The sequence below is a fragment of the Rhineura floridana genome, chromosome 6 (genome assembly GCF_030035675.1).
Source record: "Rhineura floridana isolate rRhiFlo1 chromosome 6, rRhiFlo1.hap2, whole genome shotgun sequence".
NCBI lineage: Eukaryota > Metazoa > Chordata > Lepidosauria > Squamata > Rhineuridae > Rhineura > Rhineura floridana.
The window spans coordinates 68,719,836-68,741,841 of NC_084485.1; the positions used below are offsets into that span (position 1 = coordinate 68,719,836).

The 22,006-nt window shown below is 43.5% G+C and overlaps 1 protein-coding gene across 5 annotated transcripts in view; it reads right to left on the minus strand.

Annotated features, from left to right (window-relative positions):
- The window catches only part of SOX13 (SRY-box transcription factor 13), a 97,439-nt gene continuing 75,433 nt past the window's right edge, over window positions 1–22,006 (minus strand). For 4 of the 5 annotated variants that reach the window (XM_061632222.1, XM_061632221.1, XM_061632219.1 and 1 more), the window contains exons 8-14: window positions 20,648–20,730; window positions 20,407–20,566; window positions 18,863–18,972; window positions 15,592–15,688; window positions 11,667–11,810; window positions 4,584–4,800; window positions 1–3,946 (exon numbers count right to left, since the gene is read on the minus strand). In XM_061632222.1, the coding sequence (XP_061488206.1) occupies window positions 3,667–3,946; window positions 4,584–4,800; window positions 11,667–11,810; window positions 15,592–15,688; window positions 18,863–18,972; window positions 20,407–20,566; window positions 20,648–20,730 (1,091 nt within the window). In that variant the 3' untranslated portion in view covers window positions 1–3,666. The remainder of the gene's footprint in view (window positions 3,947–4,583; window positions 4,801–11,666; window positions 11,811–15,591; window positions 15,689–18,862; window positions 18,973–20,406; window positions 20,567–20,647; window positions 20,731–22,006) is intronic. The other variant, XM_061632220.1, reaches the window with a different exon arrangement.

The window sequence follows — 22,006 nt, forward strand, 5'->3', positions numbered from 1 at the left end:
CTCAAAAACATCATCTTTATTGTACCACGGAAATGAAAACCCATTATAAACAAGTATATTGAAATATACAGGTTAAGTTACTAATCTTATTAACAAAATAAAGCTCTATCTATATGTACAGATATTTGGGGAGGTGGGAACAAAACAGCAGCCAGGTGCCAGAGCACACTAGGTTGGCGAGTGGAGGGGGGGGGGAGTTGAATGTGTCTATAAAAACAGTAAGGGACAAAGCATTACCCATTCCCAAGATGCTACTGTTCATGCGGCTAATTAACTCACTTCCTCTCCACTGAGCCTGTCACAACCCCCTTCTTTGCTCTCCTAAAGCTGTCTTAACATAAATGAGAGCTAGAAAGGAATAAATAACAAGAGAGGTGCAGTTAAGCCAGTCAGAAGAGCTGAAGCAGCCAACACAGGCCCCATGGATGGTGATGAGGAAATAGAAAAAGTCAGATTCCAGAGGGAATTCCTATATTACTCTGTTGTGGCAAAGAGAATCAAGAGTCTGATGTAGCATCTCAAAGACTTAACAAATCTATTGTGGAATACACCTTTGTGAATTAGAGCCCCCTTTTGTCAGATGCAAAGGCATGCAAGCACGTTTCACCTTTAAATAAAAAAAAAAAGCTGGGAGGGAATACCATACCACTCTTCTTGCAAGTGTCATTTTGCTTGTTAGGCAAGGGAAACAATGGAATCTTGGTCCCTTAGGTTGGTTCATGAAAACAAAAATATTGATTTTTCAATAAATGTCCACAGAACACTTTTGTAATGGCTTTTCAGATGACCTGGAGTTTTTCTTGAAAATTTCTCTTTCATATTCAAAATGGGAGCAGGGGTGATTTTTGGAATAAGACATCTCTGCTCAAACCTCCTTCCTTGCCTTTAGCTCATTTGATGAAAAGACGCACGAAGGCACCGTTTCTGGGTTGCATTAGCAACACTGGCCCTCCTTCCAAAACACAAGGGAGGAGATTCCCACTTGGGATGATCCTCTTATCAAGAATGGAGAATTTACATTTTCACTACAGAGATGAGGCAGAGTAAACTTGCCCATCTACCAGTTTAGCCTTCTTGATGCCATTCCAGCTTTGGCCAGTAGAGAGCAAAAGCTTTCCATGCTGAGATTTTAAAGCATCTTTGCTATTTCACACTGCATTGGTTTAGAAAATTGTCAAAAATCAGATGCAAATGTACAGAAAATTTAAGAGGGTTATCGGGTGTGATGAAGTAAGGATAAAACATGGGGGAAAGGCGTGTATGCAAACATACACACACTCGCACTCGCACAAGCAACCTCTTACATTCCCTCCCCCCCTTCCCCTGGCCACTGCTTTTCTTCTTTTCACATCCCAAAATTATGCATTCTTCACTAATTGGCCAAAGACCGTTTAACTAATCTGAATCACTACTAGAGCTGCTGCTGCTTTGACCAATACCACAAAAGGATAAATGGGAGTAGAACTGGGAAAGAAGGATGCAGGAGAAGCCATCCTTGTAATCAGTGCCACTGAAAGTTAATAGGGCAGGCATTCAAACATGTCTCTCTGCCACAAGTGTGTGTGTGTGCATGCGCACTTGGCCTGAGATCATACAGAGTCACCAACTTGTTAAAGGATTCAAAATGTACTCATTGAAATTGCAGGGCCTTGGAAGAGTCCTGTACTGTTTATTTTTGTCACTGCCTTCCTGGTAATTTGCACACCTGCTGCCTTCCTTAGATGTGGGAGTCATTTCTCAGGCTCCCTCTCCAGAATCGAACTTACGATTACCCATTACCCATGGTAGGCACAGACCATGGCTGGGCAATGCATTCAGATGTCTGTCCTCTCAACCTCTGCTGGTACATTCTGTGCACTCTGTGGTGACAATGCTAACAGGGAATCAGGATTCGATTCCAGAGGAGGGCCTGAGAATCAGCTATCCCATCCAATTAAGGCAGCAGCTGTGACTACTGACATCTTACACCCACTTACCTGAGAGTCAGCTCCATTTACCTCAATGGGATTTACTTTTGAAATGGATAGGATTGTGCTGTGAGAGAACCTACCAGAGGCTCATATAACCAGGGTGGCCTAATTAGAATAACTCAGTAAGAGTTTCCATCCAAGGGGATTTTCCTCTTCTCTCCGAGATGCCCAAGAGGTTGCCTGCCCTGTCCCCCACCAACCATCTAGTTAGCTTGCTGCTGCTGCTGCTGCTACTACTGCTGAGCGTCCCCTCCTGTGGTGCATCCTAAGAACTAGCAAGTATACAAAGTGCAGGAGGAAAACGAGCAGGGGCTTAATTTACAAACTGGGCCATGGCTGCCAAGGGTATAAGAGGGCCCCTCTGAGACCTCGGTTGTTATTCATTCAAGTCCAGAGCTAAAAATGGCTCCATGGGAATTTACTGGCAGGGCCAGTGGGAGTAGAAAGAAACAAACACAGGACAAAGCAAAGTCGGGGTGGGAAGCAGGAGTGGTGGTGGTGGTGGGGAGAGATGCAGAACTGGCTGACATCCAGAACAAACAGGGAACAAGTGTTCCACCCAGACGTTTGGTTTTAGCAAACTGAAAAGGCCCCCAAAAGGTCAGCTGAATGGTGGCAACTGTGCGGCTGCTACAAGGTGGTTTAGCTGGCCAGGTCACCGACAGGTGAGGGCTCTGTTCCGCCGGCTGCACACACCGGCTTTCAGGAAAAGGAGAGCAAGCGAATGAGCAACAGACACCAGGGCTGTCTGGCCTGAGTGCTTACTGCTTAGCTGCAGCACAACTGAACACTGCACGGAAGACAAATGCAGGAGTGAACTTTCCCCCAATCATGCTTTTGCTCCAGAGAGCACAAAGGCCAGCATGAAACTGCTCAGAAGATAGGAAGGCGAGTTCAGGAGATTACGTTTCTGGATCGACTGCAGGCTGTATTCACACGCACGCACATGCACACTCACACACATTCTTGCACAAGTCCAGAATAGTTTTGTTCCCTCTTATTTAATTTCAAGACAGCTTTGGGAGAGCCCTGTGCCTTCATCAGGAGGGCAGGAGCAATACCTCTTTGCAGGAAAAAAATGTTCCAACACCAGTTGCATTCCAAGACTCTCACTGAATTGTGCCTCTCTTTTCACCTGACCCTGGTGTACATTCAACAGGACTGAGCCATAATCCCTTCCTTTCAAGAAAGAAGACAATGAATGAGTGAGAAGCCCTACTGACCCCGTGGACAATGACACACAGGCTCGATCTTCTCTTCTTCTGCTCCATGTCCATCTTTTATATAAAACATGTATGAAGTTGTCTTATACTGCGTTAGACCATTGGTACACCAAGCCCAGACATGCCTACTTTTGACTGGCAATGGCTCTTCAGTTAGAACCTTGTCACTGGGAATGCCACTGATTGAACCCAGGGCCTTCTGCATGCAAAGTATGTGCTCTACCACTGAGCTACAGCGCCTCTCCTTACATTAACTTGGTACAACTGCCCAGGGTCTGGCTGCTGACCTTCCCAGGAACCTGCAACCACACTGCAGAAAAACCTGGAATGGCTTCTCACTTCCTCACGCCCAGGCAGCTTTTAACAAAACCCTCCCTTCCAAGCCAGGTGACTGATTGATGCTGGAAAGAGGGCAAAGACTGGTCAAGTTCCCCGTTTCCACACATGCTCCCCCCCCTTCACACCGCTGGCTTTTAGTCTGTGAGAACCACCAGCTCGCCATCACTCTTGTCCTCGCCTTCTGAATCCTCGTCTTCACTGTAGTGGTATATCTCCCCGTCGGGCACTGAATGACTGTCCTCAGCACCATCCCCTTCCTCTGGCTTCAGGCTACGGGTGTTGACTATGACCGGCATGTTTGGTTCCATGCCACGGGGCAAGTAGTGATCCATCAAGGGTGGAGCCAGCTGCACCCCAATCGATCGCTGGTACATGAGATCCGAAGAGGAAGGAGGCATCTGGCTGCCCTGGGGTCTAGAACAGACATTACACCATGAGAAGCACAATCCACTCCTTATTGTTCCGTATAGTCTCCCCCTCCACCAACATACACCCCACCTCTCCACAAAGTAATAGAGAACAACAATGCACTGGGAGGAGTGTTTGGGCACTGCTCCCCTCCAGTGGATGCAAGTGGAACAGATCAATTTTTTGCCATGACTCTTGAACAGCCACGTGTTGCTGGAAATTCCCTTCCAGATTCAGGGAATGGTTTCCAAGGCTGCCTGGCTCCTGTGCAGTGCCAGTGATACTGATGTGATCCAGCAAAGTATTTAATCATATGTGTGATCCCTTCAAAGTTGGTGAGGCTATCGATAGGCTTATAGTTAAGACCCTGGTTTAGTGCTGGTCTGGGTCAGTGAAAACCAGCTGTGGCCTTGTAATTGTTAATGATGTAATTTTTAAGAACGTGCATGCCTCTACAACGACTACCAGGAAGCCTTTGCAGGCCACGGTTATATGTTTATGATCCCATGTCCTGCTGAGCTAAAGGGCACTTTGCAAAGGAGAAGCTGGGCTGTCTTTTGCTCCCCAAATCAGCTCTATTTGAGCAACAAAAAGCTCCTGGGAGAAAATGGAGGGGGAGAAGGGGAGGGACAGGGAGCCTCACGCAATCAGGTAGCCCTGCCTGGCGTCCTGGCGCCGGTTCCTCATCAATGCCTTGTATTCGCCAACACGGAGCCGCTTCCCTTCCACAATGCAGGTGCGCTTGGGACGGGGCTTGTACTTGTAATTGGGATACTTCTCCAGGTGCTGGCGGCTGAGTCGTGCCTGCTCCTCGTAGTAGGGCTGCTTCTCCTGGTTTGACATTGACTTCCATCGTGAGCCTGAACAAAAGAAAAGAAAAGAGACGCAAGGGAAATTTAACCATGATGTACTTTCCTCTCGCCTCCAACCACAACCTGTCCTACACTAGGTCAAGGACTTCCTTAGGGTGAAAAGAGAACAGGGAGACACAGAAAGAAATGGATATGAGCTGACCATGAATATGTCTAAGTTGGAGATGTGAAATGCTGTATAGGCAAGTGCTGGCTCTTCCAAGTCTGAAAAACTCTCCCAAAAACAGACATGGGGAAGATGTCATTGCAATGCTTTAAAAAATGGAGCTGTTTGCAAGGCCACAAAAAGTGGGTTGTCTTTGATGACACCATGTATTATACAGATAACATACTGGGAACAGATCTGCTTCCCAAATGGAATTTCCAAGGCCAGAGCATATTCTACATTTTAACCATCAAGGCCAATCAGTAAAAGAGGATTGTTTCCACAGTCTGCTACATTTCACAGCATTTAGTGCAATTCTGCACTGGCCAGACAAGGCCTGCAGAGCTCATGACCTATCAAGCCAAACACAGCTATGCACAGAAGTCCACCAGGAGCTTGACAAATCTTGTTTTTGCTGCCTGCCTAGAATTGCAAAAACAGGTTGTTAAGCAGGCCATAATACACAATGAATGGGCTGCATCCAATGGATCACAAATTGCGCAGGCATTGATTAGGGAAAGAATATACCAGATGGATCACCCAATTTAAAAAACAAAACAAACCCTTATTCCCCCCCCCTTCCAAAATACTACATGTGCTTTTAAAGAAAAACAAAAGCAGAATTTGTCCGTGTCACAGATTTTCAGTCTACTTTAGACAGGAGCAAGGACCATAGATTCCTTCACATCCTCAATACGAACATTTTTAATAGATTGGCAAATATATAAATAAGTCAGCAGGGAACACAAACCCTAACATGATGGTTATTTGTTATTCAATTCAAGTATGATCTCACTGCCAGAAGGAATCCTGAAGTGATTTACAGAGGAAATAACACCCAAAATGTAATATACAATGAAAGCCATAAAAACTAAACAAACATACTAAAAGTATTCATCCACAAAAATCACCCTACAACGCAAAATAACCACACCACCCCCATAAGGATGAACATCAAAAATAAAACCAAAAGCCAGACCACACCAAATGCCCAGTAGAATAAAAATATCTTCATCTTGTTATGAGTACATACAATGTGAAAAAATTTCATTTGAAACTTTCAGCTGTTGTCAACAATTAACACATACTAGAAAGGTTATTTAGATATGTTATTACATTAAAGAGATATAACATTTCAAATACTGCATTAATTGATAGATGGTAAGGGGTAAAAAAGCCCCAAACGATAAGACAGACAAATATGAATGGCCAGAATACAGACTCTGCTTTATTTATTTTAGCTATTTATATACCGCTTAATCTCCGAAGTTTCTAAATGATGTACATAAAAATTACGGAAAGCATATAGTGGGTAAAAGCAGTTAAAATTAATCATAAAAACAGAGACCTGCCTGCAGGAATAGAAAGGTCTTTGTCAAGTGGCTGAAGTTCAGCAGGTAGGATACCTGTCTGATCTCAGTTGGGAGGGAGTTCCACAGAATCAGGCCCACAATACACAGCTTCTGGTAGATACAAGCCATGTGTTTGAGCCACAGAGGACCACTAAGGACTCCCTCAAAGATCTCAATGATCAGGCAGGGATATAAGGAATCCCTAAGGTATCCTGGACCTAAGTTGCTAAGGGCATTGTAAATTAATTCAAGAAACTTGAGCTTGGCCCGGTAATATATGTGCAGCCAGTGCAAGCTTTTAAATACTGGAGTTATATGATGGCGATAGTCTGTTCCCACAAACAGTCTAGCCGCAGCATTTTGCACCAGCTGGAGCTTCCAGACCAGGGCTAGCCCGACATAAAAGTACACTGTAATAATCAAGTCTTTCCACACCATCAAGTATTTCCATACAAATGGGAAGATCCAATGCCACAGTGAACAGGCAGCCCACCTTTTGCTAACTTGAACCCCTCCCTCCTGCTGACCTTTTCTGTCACTTTCCTATGCTGCTCTTTTGAATTCTTCCAAGTGCAAGGTATGATGAGCAGGTGCAACAGCTAAAATAGGCTGCTCTGCTGGGTAACTTGAATTCCCTGAGCTGGGTGACCTTTACCGTCATTCCCACCAGAAAGTGTGTGAAGAATACAGGCTGGAGAGATACAGAAAGTTTCATCCAGGCAAGGAGAAAGAAACAGAGCAAGAGAATCAGACTAAGATTACTTTGGCTGATGAACTAAGAAAAAAGAAAGAGAAAAAAGCATAGCAAACATTAAGAAAAAACTAAGCCTGGACAACATTTACTTGGTTAAGGCATTTTAAAAAGAGAAACTACAGCAAAGCAAGATGGCCTAAACTATCCCCTAACCATTCAAAATAATAATAATCCTGAGTTCTGAGTTATCACTTCACAAAGGCCAGATTTACACATACAACAGAATGAGATGGCACAATGAACTGTATCATTTTTAACTGCTGGTAGGGGACACAATATTTTGAGTGCTCCCCTAACTTTTTTTTTCAATCCTCCCTGCAGGCAAAAACTAGCACACCATGGAGCTGTTCTTTCTCCCTAATTTCTACTTGTAGGGCAGTTTTTAAAACACACACACACACATACATAGTAATTAAGAAAGCTTTCAAAAATGCCACCATCCCACCTGCAGCCAGAAGAGAGATAATTCATTCTATCATCTTGTTCTGCTGCATATTTAGATCCACCCAGTGTTATTCATTAATATCTGGGAAGAATTCAGCTGCCATAGGGTTGCCAGGTTCAGGGCCTGAGACTGATCCTGTATCTTTAGGAGAAGAGAAAGTCAGCCAAGTGCAAGTGTTCTTGCAATGCTGTAATGGGAAAAACCACAAGGTAGAATTCTCCCTTCCCTCTGCACAATTTTTAAAGATACAGAAGACCTCTTGGTTGCCAGGCCCAGCAGTTCATGTAGACATGACACAAATTTATGCATCTTCAAATTAGGTCTGAAAAAACAAATTGTATGAAAACTACCAGGCCTCTACCTATTGAGACAAATCCCTCCCCAAGCTATTGAATACTTTGAGGTAAAATATCAAAACAATGCATTTTTGTTTTGCAAACTCCCAAACAAAAATCTATCCCACTGGTTATTTGAAAAGAGCAGTCAAGCACATGGCCATTTGATGTTGCAGGTCAATGTAGGCTACACCAGGGTAGTCCCTGAAACAGAGAGTCCTAGTTTTATTTTAGTAACAATGCATGAGCCCAGATTGAACATGCTGAGAGTAACCCACAAACCTCTGGTGCTGAAGCATAGTATGTTCACTCCCAGCAGCAATGGATGAGCTCCTCAGAAACCACACTGGTCTCTTTAAATAAACAGCCAGGTTATGCTAGCTATGATGAAGCGACAAACTCAGCATGAGGCCACATTGTGGGATATGCATGTTTGAGTGAGAGAGCACCGGTGGTGGTGGGGGTTATTTTTATTTAGCATTAGCGGAGTATCGAATCTACATTAGGTATTATGTTATTAATTTCTACCTCTGATGTACAAAGGAACAGGACAAAAAACACTAGGACCTCGATATCCACAGTTAAGTTTTTAAGGTTCCAATCCTTTGCTCTCTTACATGGGAGCAAGCCCCACTGGGTTCAATGGAAACTTACTTCTGAGCAGTCATGTATAGAATCACACTGAGTGTATGCTATTATCCACAATTCACCATCTTCTGCTTAATTTCAGAGTTATGCTTTGAGTGATAGAAGATACAGTAATATGATTTCTCCAAATAGTCTTACTGGAAAAGTCTTCAAAATATACCTTATGTAGAGGGCTCAAGATAGTTTATTCTCACAGTGTTGGGTTTTCAGAGGCATCCATTATTACAACTGTGTTCTTTGCTCGCTGGTTCTGATCAAGGACATACTGCAAGCTGTTGATACTCATTCTAATGTAGCTGTACTGCACATGGCCATTTCTGCTCTATGGTTTAGGCTTGAAACCATCCCTCTGCTCAGAATATTATATAGTAGACCTCACTGCAATGAAGGAGAGTGTTCATTTCCTCATTCTCCTTTCTTTATTGACTCTTCCACTGTCAACAGTTTAGATAGCAGCAGCATAACACCAATAATACATGTTTGGGCAGGCCAGGAGTGCAAGACTGTTCCTCCATCCTCATGTCCACCCTGCCTAGAAGAACCTGGCAGGGTGTTGGATACAGTAGATGAGCCACCTTCAGGTTTTCTCCAGGCTGGGTTTAGGATTGCTCAATAAAGGTTGTTATATTTGGACTGCTTGCAAAATAGGATTGGATTTTGGTGGAGGAACAAAAGCAGCAGAATTATTTTTCGTTTGGTTCTTTATAAGCAAGCCCCTGTGGTTGTTAAGTTTGCTAACAGAGATAATTGGCATAGACCTGGATGTTCTATTGAAGGGAAAGTATGCATAAAAGTATGGCTCAGCTTACTATGGCCATTGAAAAAACCCGGGTGCTATTTTGTCAATTCAAATGTTGTGTGTAGTCATGGTGATGCTTTGTAAGAAACTAAGACTTGGACGTTGCTTTTTAGATTATTTGTTTATTTTATTTATTTATTGCATTTGTATACTGCCCCATAGCCAAAGCTCTCTGAGTGGTTTACAACACCATTATCATTTTTAGGCTAGATAATCCATTTTATTAAGTATACACATGTTGTATGCCTCACCATTAGATATACTTTACAGATGGCCGCATTTGCTTTTGACACAACAATAACTATTATAACCTTTGGTTGAATAAATAAAATTGATTGATTGACCTACTGACTGTTACTGCCTTTACCATTTTTGTCATCATCATCTATCTGCAGAGCATACGGAAACAAGACAAAAGCATCCAAAGTAAAATGAGGAAAAACAAGACCATGGCACCTTATAGCACAGGAAACTATTTGTTATTTCTCTTGTAACCTTCACAAAATTGGATGAAACTAGTAGATACTTAGATGAGGGAACTGATGCAACCCTTCCAAGTTGCCATTTGCCCAAGACACTTAAGAGATCATCAGTTAATTCATGCCTCAGTTCCCAGTGCAGGGACTTTAAAAGAAGTCCCACTGACTTCGGCAGAACTTACTCCCCAAGAGAGTATGGGTTTGAATTCAAGAGCCCACCCTCTCCTGTCCAGGTGACACCTCCCCTGCTGTTTTCCCAATGGAGTTTGGATTATGGGTTTCAGTCTGACACACAAGCCTTTGTTTCAAACAAGTTTTTCATGCTGAGATTAGAGCTCATATGGGAGTAGGCACTGGCCTAGTGTAGCACAGGTGGTAGGAGAAATATTGCCCATTAAGAAAAGTGTTAAAGATGTTAAAGCCAGATGGCCAAATGCCTGCCACTGTCATTCCAACAAAAGTCCTAGAGAATTCAAAGCAGGTTGCCCATAATTCCAACTGAAGATATGCTTCCATGCCTCTTTTGAAGCAGCTCCCAAACAATATTGTGTAACCCACACCTCCTTTGCTTCCCCGTGGTCCTAGTTATTTTTGCTGTCCTTATCACTTAGCCTGAGTTGGTGATAAGCCATCCTTCCTGCCTAATCGCCATAGGTTCTGCAGATAATCTTGCAGTTTGAACAGAACAAATATAGGCATCTTGGAGATTGCCTCCGATTAAGATCTATCCTAATTACAAATTTTAGAACAAACTCACATGCTAGGCATCTTTCTATCTGGATGGTGGTTAGAAGGGAGCACGCTTCCTGTTGTTGTTAATATTATTATTATTATTATTATTATTATTATTATTAGTAGTAGTAGTAGTAGTAGTAGTAGTAGTAGTAGTAGTAGTAGTAGTAGTAGTAGCAGTAGTAGCAGTAGTAGTAGTAGTATATGCCCACCCTGCACCAACAGAGCCCAGGTGGGTTACAAAATGTAAAATACAATATTAAAAATCATTAAAATACATTTCAATCACAAAAACAAGATGGATTCTGAAAACATACATCTCAGGAGCTGAAGGTGTGTCTTCAGCATTTGCCGAAAACTGTAGCGAAGCTGCCAGACACACCTCTGTAGGGAGGGAATTCTACAACTTACAAGCTGTCATAGAGAAAGCTCTCTCTTCTAGGTTCCAGATTTTCAAGCACTGTTCCTTGGACTGGTGCCAGTCCACAGTCTGCTTCCCACCACCCCACAGCAAAGATTCCATGCTCAGCATCCTGCTCCTAGCAAGAAGCCTTCTTCTCCCTTCCTCCAGCAGTAAAACAAATGCTCTAAAGAACAAGAGGCAGAAAGGGCTTGCTACCGACTTCTGGGCCAAAAGGAAAGCCCTGCTACTGAATGGAAGGGCTATGTCTGTACAGGCTAACACCTGAGATCTGCTGGGACAAGCAGTGGGCCTGCTAGTTTCACGGCTAGCAAGAAAGGCTGAGAACTCCTTCTCTATGTTGGTGCAGAGCTTGCAGTTCATGTCACTAGCATGCAAAAAAGACCATAACCACAGCTGTATCTGCAGCTCCCTGAGAAAGGGCCAGTCTTGGCTTCCTCTGTGTGCGTGGGTTTTCTTCTTTTTTAAAAAAAAAAAATACTGCTTTCACATCTGTTTGCATGCTCATGTGCCATCTCCAAAGAATCAAGACAGTTGATCCCGAGAGAGAGAGAGAGAGAGAGAGAATTTGCTTTTGTGCTTTTATCATAGTGCATAGCCTGCTGGTAACCTGCATGAGATTAGCAATAATTCCTTGCCTGAGGGTGCATGGGGCTAACAACGTGCCTTACAGGAATCCAGAAAGCCATTGGAGGAAGGGGGGCAGAACTAAAAAAGGACACCCTCCTGCACACACTTCCTTACCTAGAATCTTACTGATGCTTGAATTGTGCATGTCTGGGAAGGCCTGCAAGATCTTGCGCCTCTCGTCCTTGGCCCACACCATGAAGGCATTCATTGGACGCTTTATGTGATTGTTGTTCCTGGATTCGGGGAAATGCCGTGAGCCTGTGAAGAAAAGACCAAGAAAGAACCAGTAAAGAGACATTGCAAAGCCAAGCCGCACATAACTGGCTAGGTATAAGGATGTTTGCAAATAGCAACAGACGTGCAGCTCCATTAGCAGCCTCAGTAGGTCACCTTGCAAAGCCTCTAAGTCTTTCGACACATCCTTATCGCTCCCTGCCCGCTTTCCCAAATATTTCTCACCTCTCCTTTGCCGCATGCATCTTCCTATTCCTTTTCGAGTGGCTCCCCTCTGTAGCCCCCTTCAGAAGTTATTCCCCTGTGCATTCTCTTTTGTGGGTTCAAGGTGTCACTATTAGTATAAAAAGTCCTTAACAGCTTGGAACCAGTTTACCTGAAGGATTTCCTTGCCCTCATATATGTGCACTCCCCACTTCAGTCTGCGGAAGTGGCACTTTTACAAGTACCACATGATGTTAGTTCTGCTCCTACCCTCTGGAACTCCTTGCCCGCTGACACCAGGCAGGCGCATTCACTGTATTCTATCTGGTACTTGCTGAAACTATTTCTGCTTAGACAAGCCCACCAAGACACACATATTATTCTGCAATTTTTGATTATAACGCATACTTTTAATCTGTTGATTTTATTCATTTTGCTTTTTTACAAACTTGTTTTTAATGTTGATTTTTATTGACAGTTTTAATGTGTATTTTATATCCTTTCTAGACTGCTTAGTTAAACTGTACACACATTTTGTTAATTAAAGATAAATGAGTGAGGATTCCCCCTTCAGGTCTTCTTCCTCAATGTGCAAAGGTCGGGGTGGAGCCAGCGGGGGGGTTGGGGGGCGGAGCCAGCACATGCAGATCTGCTCCAACTCCAGGAATTCCTTGTTTGAACATAGGGACAAATGACTTCTAAAGAAGCTAGCCTCTACTTCTGCTTCAGTAATTCCCAATAACAAGAACTGTTCTAATTGCCTTCAGAGTGGTGACATTTCATGCAGGACAAGGCTCCCGGGCCTTCAATAGTATACAGAAAGGAGAGTTTTGTTAGGTGTAGCTTCTCCCAACACTGCTGTGCTATTGCAAAACAAGATACACCAAAATGTTAACAGCAGGAATTGGGAACTTGTAGCCTTCCTAACCTACCTTACAGGGTTGTTGTGAGGGTAAAATGGAGATGAGGGGAGAGAAACATGTACATCACCTTGAGCTCCTTGAAGGAAAGGTGGGATATAAATGCAATAATGAATAAAATAAAATAAATGTAGTTGGACATCCAACTTCCATCAGGGTTACCCAGAATAACCAATGGTCAGGGATGATGGGAGCTGTAGTCCAGTAACATCTGGAGAGTCACAGATTCGACTCCCCTGCTGTACACTATTACTGGAAACTGTTATGCAAAAAAGTAGGCCTATTCACACATTACTCATGTAGAACACAGGTTGCTAACCCACAACCTATACAGAGTAGGGTTGCCAGGCTCAGGGCCTGAGGATGATTCTGTATCTTTAAGAGAAGAGAGAATTCAGCCAAGTGCAGGTTTTCTTGCAACACGGTAATGGGAAAACCACAAGGTGGAATTCTCCCTTCCCCCTGCACAACTTTTAAAGATACAGAAGACCTCTTGGTTGCCTGGCCCGGCCTCCAAGAGTTCTTCTGTATCTTTAAAAGTTGTGCAGGGGGAAGGGAGAATTTCACCTTGTGGTTTTCCCATTACAGTGTTGCAAGAAAACCTGCACTTGGCTGAATTCTCTCTTCTCTTAAAGAAACAGAATCATCCTCAGGCCCTGAGCCTGGCAACCCTAATACAGAGTCAAGAGATTCTGTGTTGCCTACACAGAAAATATGAAATGGACTTCCTTCAAGTCGATCCCGACTTATGGCGACCCTATGAATAGGGTTTTCATGGGAAGCGGTTTTCAGAGGGGGTTTACCATTGCCTCCCTCTAAGGCTGAGAGGCAGTGACTGGCCCAAGGTCACCCAGTGAGCTTCATGGCTGCATGGGGATTCCAGGTCGTAGTCCAACACCTTAACCACTACACCACACTGGCTCTCCTGCCTACAGAGACACCCCCCCCCAAAAAAATTCTGTGACAATTCTGTGGGGTTTTGGGTGGGTACTTTTTTACCATCACTTCTTTCCACTTTGTTCATGGTTAATTATCTTCATAGAGTTAACTCAAATGACCTTGTGCAGTTTTAAGTTCACTGGGTCTTCTAAAAAAGGCCCCAAACATCTAATTGATTTTTTCTTTTTGCTTCCTCCAGATGTGCCACTAAATATCACTACCCATTAGCAGCCTGTTCACTTCACTTCTATACACTGCTGTCTGTATTGTTTCTGTGATGCCTTCAGCAGCCAAGGATTAATGATAATTCTGGGTGCTACATCCTATGGAATCCAAGTGGGAGAAACAATGCAGCCAGTAGTGAACAGAAGTGAAGTGAAAAGAAACAAAAGAAGGTATTAATTTTCCACTTTGGCCACCTTCACTTTTCTGCCTCAAGTCATGCCCCCTGTAATGTGCAGCCTTCAGACAATGTAGCCTTTGGCCCTAAAATGGTTAGCTACTCCTGAGGTAAAGCAAGAAGAAAGGCCACTTTTAGCCCCACCTCTGACATCACATCTTCCCCATACCCCATACCTATGTGATATGCCCAACACACAAGTTCCTGTTCATGAGTAGGGCCTCCTCGCAACTGCAGAACAACTACTCATGAGCCGAAACTCATATATTGGGCTGTATGCTCACATAACTGCATGCAACACATGGTTACTTGGAGGGAAAAGATGTTACAACTGGGGCAGCACTGAAAGTGTGACTCCATTCCTTGCTCTACGTGTTATTATGTCCTACACGTGAGTAATGCATCAATAAGGCTAGTAAGGCTGGTACAGTAGTTACATTTACAGGGTGCTAGAACACTTTCAGGATTCTCTCAGAATTATGTACCCACTTACCCTAGAGGAGCATGTTCTATTGCCTGAGATGCCCGCCCCCACAAATTTAGTGAAACAATGTGTGAGGTGGGTTGTAGGCCTGCATGGGCTAACCCCAATCTCAATACGGTTTGCCATGGCCCCATCTGCAGCAGAAACACTTTCCCACCATTGTGCATTTAACAGTTTGGCCATACATTCATAATGATGGATGCACATGGATGGAGCTCCTACACACAAAGCAGAACTCGATACATGTGCATCTGTACACACATAGAGCTCTTTCTCGTGCTGGCTAATTACATGGATGGGGAGGAAGCATTTCTGTAGTGGAAGGCATAGGTATAGTGTGCATTGTCACTGGGGGTGGGGCTAGCCCCTGTAGTCCCCATCACACTTGCTTTCAGTGTGTAGGAAGAGGCTGTGTGAACCTCTCTATTGTTTTTTTTAAAAAAACAGAACAAATGAGGACCTCTATAGACCAAGTGTGGAGAGACTTTGGTCCTCCAGATGTTGCTGAACTACACCTTCCATCATCTCTAAATATTGGACATGCTTGCTGGAGTAGATGGGAATTGTAGTTCAACAACATCTAGAGGACCAAAGGTTTCCCCACTTGGCTATAGACACTACAATGTGGTTTCCACATATGAAACTGTAGAGGAGCTGAGAACTTGTGGAATTCATGAGAAAAAAGCATATGATTATACAAACTAAATTGGATTTTCAGGTGCTTTGCTTTTTTCCACCACCACTTATTAGACTATGGAGGCCTGCGAGATGTCAACTGCAGCAGCAGCTATGAGAGCTCAAGAAAAAAGGGGCCAGTTACATCCTGGATAAATTTTTATGATTAATAATTATCATTACCATCCCCATCACAAGCTAACATGGATTCGTCCAGCCTCTGCAAAGAAGTCTCGTCTGCCTGTTCTTTTGCAGGTGAAGAATCCAAGCTGACATGGTCCTGAAAGCACATGGGCACATGAACATTACGAGAGCAAGCAAGTTTACAATAACTTCCATAGAAGTATTTAATGGCATTCACTGGATGTTTACCGAAGACTGGATTCTCTTACTTCATGTTAGTTGAGAGAAAATGGCCTTTCGGAATAGCAAGTCCCAAATGTAGGGTTGCATAGCCCTAAAGCTGCTCCTAGGATGGATCGCCAAGGACCACACAAATGCCAGTATACAATCCAATATGCAGGAGAAAGAGGTCTGGGAAGGTTATTTAGGACACGCTCCAATGAACGCAGCAGGCAGGGCGGGAAGAACAATAACATTTCCCCAGTTTAGACAGAAGTCCCAGTGAAATCACAAAGGAGATTCCAACTAGCATTCTGATTACTCTCAAGAGAAATTTCTTGCAAGTGAGGTTTTCCTGTAACTTGATGAAGGTGCACAACAGAACAAGAATTATATTTAGTGATCCACCTGAAGTTCAGTATTGGGGAGTTCAGAGCACAACTTTCCCCAGCGCAAAACTTCTGGGCTAATAATTAGCCAACCCCAAACGTCTCCAAGGTTTAGGCTCAACTCGTATTTAGTTTGGTCCCAGCAACAACCTCCCTGCTGCCACAGCCCTCTCCTTACCACTGAATTTACCTGGCAGTAGTGGTGGTGATACTCTGTTCATAGGGTTTTTGTGGTAAGAGATATTCAGAGATGGGTTACCATTGCCTTTCTTTGAGTTTGGATGCATCTTAGTCTGGTGTTTTAGTCTGGTGTTCCAAAAGATTAGAGAAATGAAAAGGAAATTTAAACCAAGAGTAGGGATGTTGAATAATCAACAGGGGAACACACTGACTGACTGAGATGAAATAAAAGGAAGATGGAAGCAATACACTGAAGAACTCTATAAAAGAGATGCCAGGATGACAGATTCATTCACGGAGGAACTGTATGATGAAGAACCAGAAATTTTAGAATGCGAGGTGAAAGCTGCTTTCACAATACTTGGAAGAAACAAATCACCAGGAATAGATGGCATACCAATAGAGTTGCTACAAGCTACTGAGACTGAATCTGTCCAAATTTTGACAAAAATCTGTCAAGAAATATGGAAAACTTAACAATGGCCCACAGACTGGAAAAGTTCCATATACATCCCAATTCCAAAGAAAGGGGATCCCAGGGAATGCAGTAATTATTGAACTACTGCCTTAATATCCCATGCAAGTAAAGTAATGATCAAGATTCTACAGCAAAGACTCTTACTATATCAGGAGCGAGAAATGCCAGATGTCCAAGATGGATTTAGAAAGGGAAGAGGCACCAGAGATCATATCACAAACATACTTTGGATAATGGAATGGACTAAGGAATTTCAGAAGAAAATCACCCTGTGCTTTATAGATTACAGCAATAACTGTGTAGATCATGCAAAACTATGGAATGCTTTAAAAGAAATGGGGTTGCCATAGCATCTGATTGTCCTGATGTGCAACCTATACTTTGCATAAGAGGCTACTGTAAGGACAGAATATGGAGAAACCGATTGGTTCCCCATTGGAAAGGGTGTGACACAGGGGTGTAATTTATCACCCTATTTACTTAATCTATACACAGGACATATCATACGGAAAGCAGGATTGGACCAAGATGAAGGAGGTGTGAAAACTGGAGGGAAAAAGATCAATAATTTAAGATATTCAGACGATACCATACTACTAGCAGAAACCAGTAATGATTTGAAACGAATGCTGATGAAAGTTAAAGAGGAAAGCACAAAAGCAGGACTACAGCTGAACGTCAAAAAGACTAAAGTAATGACAACAGAAGATTTATGTAACTTTACACTTGACAATGAGGACACTGAACTTGTCAAGGATTATCAATACCTTGGCACAGTCATTAACCAAAATAGAGACAATAGTCAAGAAATCAGAAGAAGGCTAGGACTGTGGACGGCAGCTATGAGAGAACTAGAAAAGGTCCTCAAATGCAAAGATGTATCACTGAACACTAAAGTCAGGATCATTCAGACCATGGTATTTCCGATCTCTATGTATGGATGTGAAAGTTGGACAGTGAAAAAAGCAGATAAGAGAAAAATCAACGCATTTGAAATGTGGTGTTGGAGGAGAGCTTTGCGCATACCATGGACTGCGAAAAAGACAAGTAATTGGGTGTTAGAACAAATTAAACCAGAACTATCACTGGAAGCTAAAATGATGAAACTGAGGTTATCATACTTTGGACATATAATGAGAAGACCTGATTCATTAGAAAATATAGAAATGCTGGGAAAAACAGAAGGAGTAGAAAAAGAGGAAGGCCAAACAAGAGATGGTTGATTCCATAAAGGAAGCCACAGTCCTGAACCTACAAGATCTGAACAGGGTGGTTCATGACAGATGCTCTTGGACGTCGCTGATTCATAGGGTTGCCATAAGTCGTAGTCGACTTGGAGGCACATAACAAAAACAAGTGGTGGTGATGAAAAAGGTTACAGCTTAGGCCCTGCAGCAGCATGGAAACTCCTGGGAAAACTCCAGGAACATATAATTTCCCAAAGCTTCTTATGCCTTTAGTAAGAACCATGAAGAGCTGGGAAATAACAGTTCTCAGGGATCCTGGAGCCTGGGATGCTGTTGCTACATCTAGACTGAAGCATCAGCCCTTCTGGTTGCCTTTGACAAGTACATTTTGGGGCAAAGAGAAGGGATAGTAGAGAATGGGCATGGAAGGTAATTGTGAAGGCCTCATTGTGTTCTCTATTGGGAAGAAGAATCGAGAAGCCCACAGGCCTTGTCATGTTCCTGATGACCTCATTAGGAGCACAGCAAGTTCTGGAGCTCAGAATGGTCTTAGGCTTAACACTAATATCTAATTCAAGCCCTATCCAAATCAAGCTCCATTTAGTTCATTCTAAGTGAGCCCATTCCAAGATAATCCTTGACGTGTTCATTCATCACTAACTCTATTACAGAAATTGACTTTGAAAACCTGGATACCAGTTACTTTCTCTACAGGTGATGGGTCTATTTCTCCACAGATTCCACATTATTCATGCCTACTTCCTCAAAATCCTGATTCTCACTCAAGCCTTTTTAACAGAGAAGTCATCTTCAAGGGAAATCTTCATCTCTCTCCCTTCCTCTTTAAGATCAAACCTGCCATAGAGGTACCACTTTACCTTCCTATAAGGATGTTTTGGAGAGCCATCCATCACTCTGCTTTGGTTGTGCAGAAGCTGCCGAGCATCCTGGATTGCTTTGGTTATAGCATCTCCCTCCCCAAGGAACCCTAAAATTTAAAAAGAAAAGAAAATCAGAGTCACAAGGTCAAACAACACTATCTAGCTCCCTGTTCTCAGAAAGTAACTTGGGGAAGAAAGTGACTCTCTGCCTAGGCATGTCTTCAAAGTCCCAGCTCTAGCAATTTTAGACCTTTTGTTTTCTAAAGCACCCAGTTAATCTTCACTTAGAACCATCAAAAGATTTTGGTCTCATTAGAAAAAAAATTTAGTTAGCTTGTGCCTTCAGTTATCAGCAGTTATGATATGTAGAATGTGCTCCTCTGAAGCAAAATACATTAGATGACATCAGTTTTCTTTGGAAATGCTAACTCTGCTTGCACCATAAAGATTTCAGATGCAGGTCCCCGCTTCATTCATAAGAATGCATTTGAAAGGGAAAATCCACCTTTCATTGTTCTGGTTTTGAGTATAGCAGGGTGATTAAATGTGAAACAAATCCACATTTAGTTATATAGACTATGTGCCTCTAGAGCAGCCTTCTCTAATCTGGCATCCTCCATAGGTTTAGTTTATAACCAATGGTCAAGGATTATGGGAGTTACAATCCAAAATATCTGGAAGGCATTGGTTGAAAAGGCTGCTCTAGAGTGAGATTATCGTTCTCATGGCTATATATATATATAGTGAAATTACTGGCACCCTAGAAGGAAGCTGTGTTTAAATGAACATGCTGACACAGATGTACGAAGCTGTTGTATACTGGGTCAGGCCATTGGTCCATCTGCCTCAGTATTATCTGAAGAACCATATCTCAGTACTGGGAAAGAGCCATAGCTCAGTGGGAGAGCATCTGTTTTGCATGCAGAAGGTCCCAGGTTCTATCCTTGCAATCTCAGACAGGACTGGGAGAGACCCCTGCCTGAAACCCAGAACAGCCACTACCAGATGAGGTATAGGGAACCTTTGGCCTTCTGGATATTGCTGGACTACAACTCCCATCATGGCCATGCTTGCTGGCGCTGATGGGAGGTGATGGGAGTTGTAGTTCGGCAAGATCAGGATGGCCAAAGGTTCCTCACACCTGGTGTAGACAATACTGACCAATATGGACCAATGATGGTCTAACTCAGTATAAGGCAGCTTCCTGTGTTCTTCCTACACTGACTGGCAGCAGGCAGCTCTCCAAAATTTCTGACAGGAGTCCTGAACCTGGGACCTTTTTCATGCAGAGGATGTGCTCTGTGACCGAGATACAGTCTCTCTCCTTCAAACTCTGGTGCAACAATACCAATATAGGAAAATAATCCCAATTGGAATCCTGAGGAGTTAGGCCCTTCCTGAATCCAGGAATGGGTGAAATTATTTTCCTATAGCAAATCAAGAGAGTAAGATCACAAATCATGAGCTTGTAGCCATCCTCCAAAAGAGAAATCACTTCTGTCAGCTCAAAGCCAGATCAGGGGAAATCTCCCCAGACTTACCTAAAGGAAGGCTGGGGGGGCTGGTTTGCAGCTCCCGAGAAACTCCATGGTTAGGAGTGAGGGACTGACAGCTGCTGATCTTTAAACTGGGTGAGCTGGAGGCATTGGGGAGCTCAGCGCCTTTGGGCTTTGCTGTTAAGTTTAGTGGCTGTGAAGATTCCTGAAAAGGAAGGAGAGTAGAGTAGGAGTGCATTCCCAGAGGGGTTTGGAGCCAACAAAGAAAACACTTCAGGAGTTGTACCTGGATGGGTAGGTGGCCTGAGCTTGCGGGTCTTTTCAGTGCTGAAGGAGGGGGGCTGTGCAGTAGCTGCATGGGGTACTCCACTGCAGAGGATACAGAAAAGAGACGGGCCAGAGATTACCTACAGAGTCAAACATCCACTCAGATCTTTCTCCCAGCCACAACCCTCAAGGTATCAAGCAGATCAAACAGATTTGCATAAAAATAAAATGTGTTTAACAGCTAAGCATGGTTCCCTAATGTGTGTCCCGGAGTGTCTGAGGATGACGTGGGTTGCACCAAGAATCCTCGGATGCAGAGTCCTTCTACGAGAGCAGCCATGAGGAGGAAATGGATCCACTCCCTGCTCCTTCCCATGGGAATCCACTGGCACCATAGCCCACATGTCATCCCCTGAATCCCAAGGTGACACCTCTGCCCCCAGACTTTAGTGACTGGACCACAGACTCCTCAGAGACTCCCCAAAGCAGTCCCCACAGCCTGAAATCCTAGAAAAAGTCACTGGCCCTTTAACTGGCCAGATGCAGTGCTTTGGGTGTGGGGAAGAGCTGTAGCTCGGTGAGAGATCATCTGCCTTTCATACGGAAGGGTCCAGGTTCAATCCCCAGCATCTCCAGGCAAGGCTGGGAGAGAAACCCTGGAGAGCCACTGCCAGTCAGAGTAGATTATACTAAGGCAGCTTCCTGGGTTCCTATGCTTCCATCCTGACTACATAGCCCAGACTAGGAAGGTCTGCCACTTGCTCCAAGATACTACTGAGACAACTTGCATTTTCTGCCTCAGTTGCAGGACTACCAACTGTAATCCCGAACCAGCGCCTTGGTTCTTCTCTGCGGCAGGGCTGGCCCAAGACATTCTGCTGACTGAGGTGAAGGACAGGCTAGCCTAAATAAAACTAACTGGATCCAACCTTCTTTGAATGGTATGGAAGCTGGGTCACTGAGGCTCCTTAGAGCGTCATAAGACCTGCAACAGCAATTGGAATTTGGTTGTTAACTTTCTTTTTTTTCTCTGTACTCAACGCATTTAAGTCTAGATTAATTCTTTTGTACTATTGAATTTATCCTATGTTTGCTAAATTGCTGATTTTTTGTCCTGTTTGAATTAATTGTAAACTGAATTCTCTTATCCCACCACAGTGCTTTGTATTTTGATAGCTGAATGTTGCAAGCTGCTTTGGGCACAGCTCACTGTGGAAGAAGCATATAAATAAATCAAATCAAATCAACCCTTTCATATCTAAGAACTCTGACTCATTTGGCTTTGTTTCTAATCTAAGTCACGGACCACATAGACTTGTGTAGCCCCATGGACTTTAATGGTTGCAGTTGTTAGTGAATCACACACACCCATCTCAAG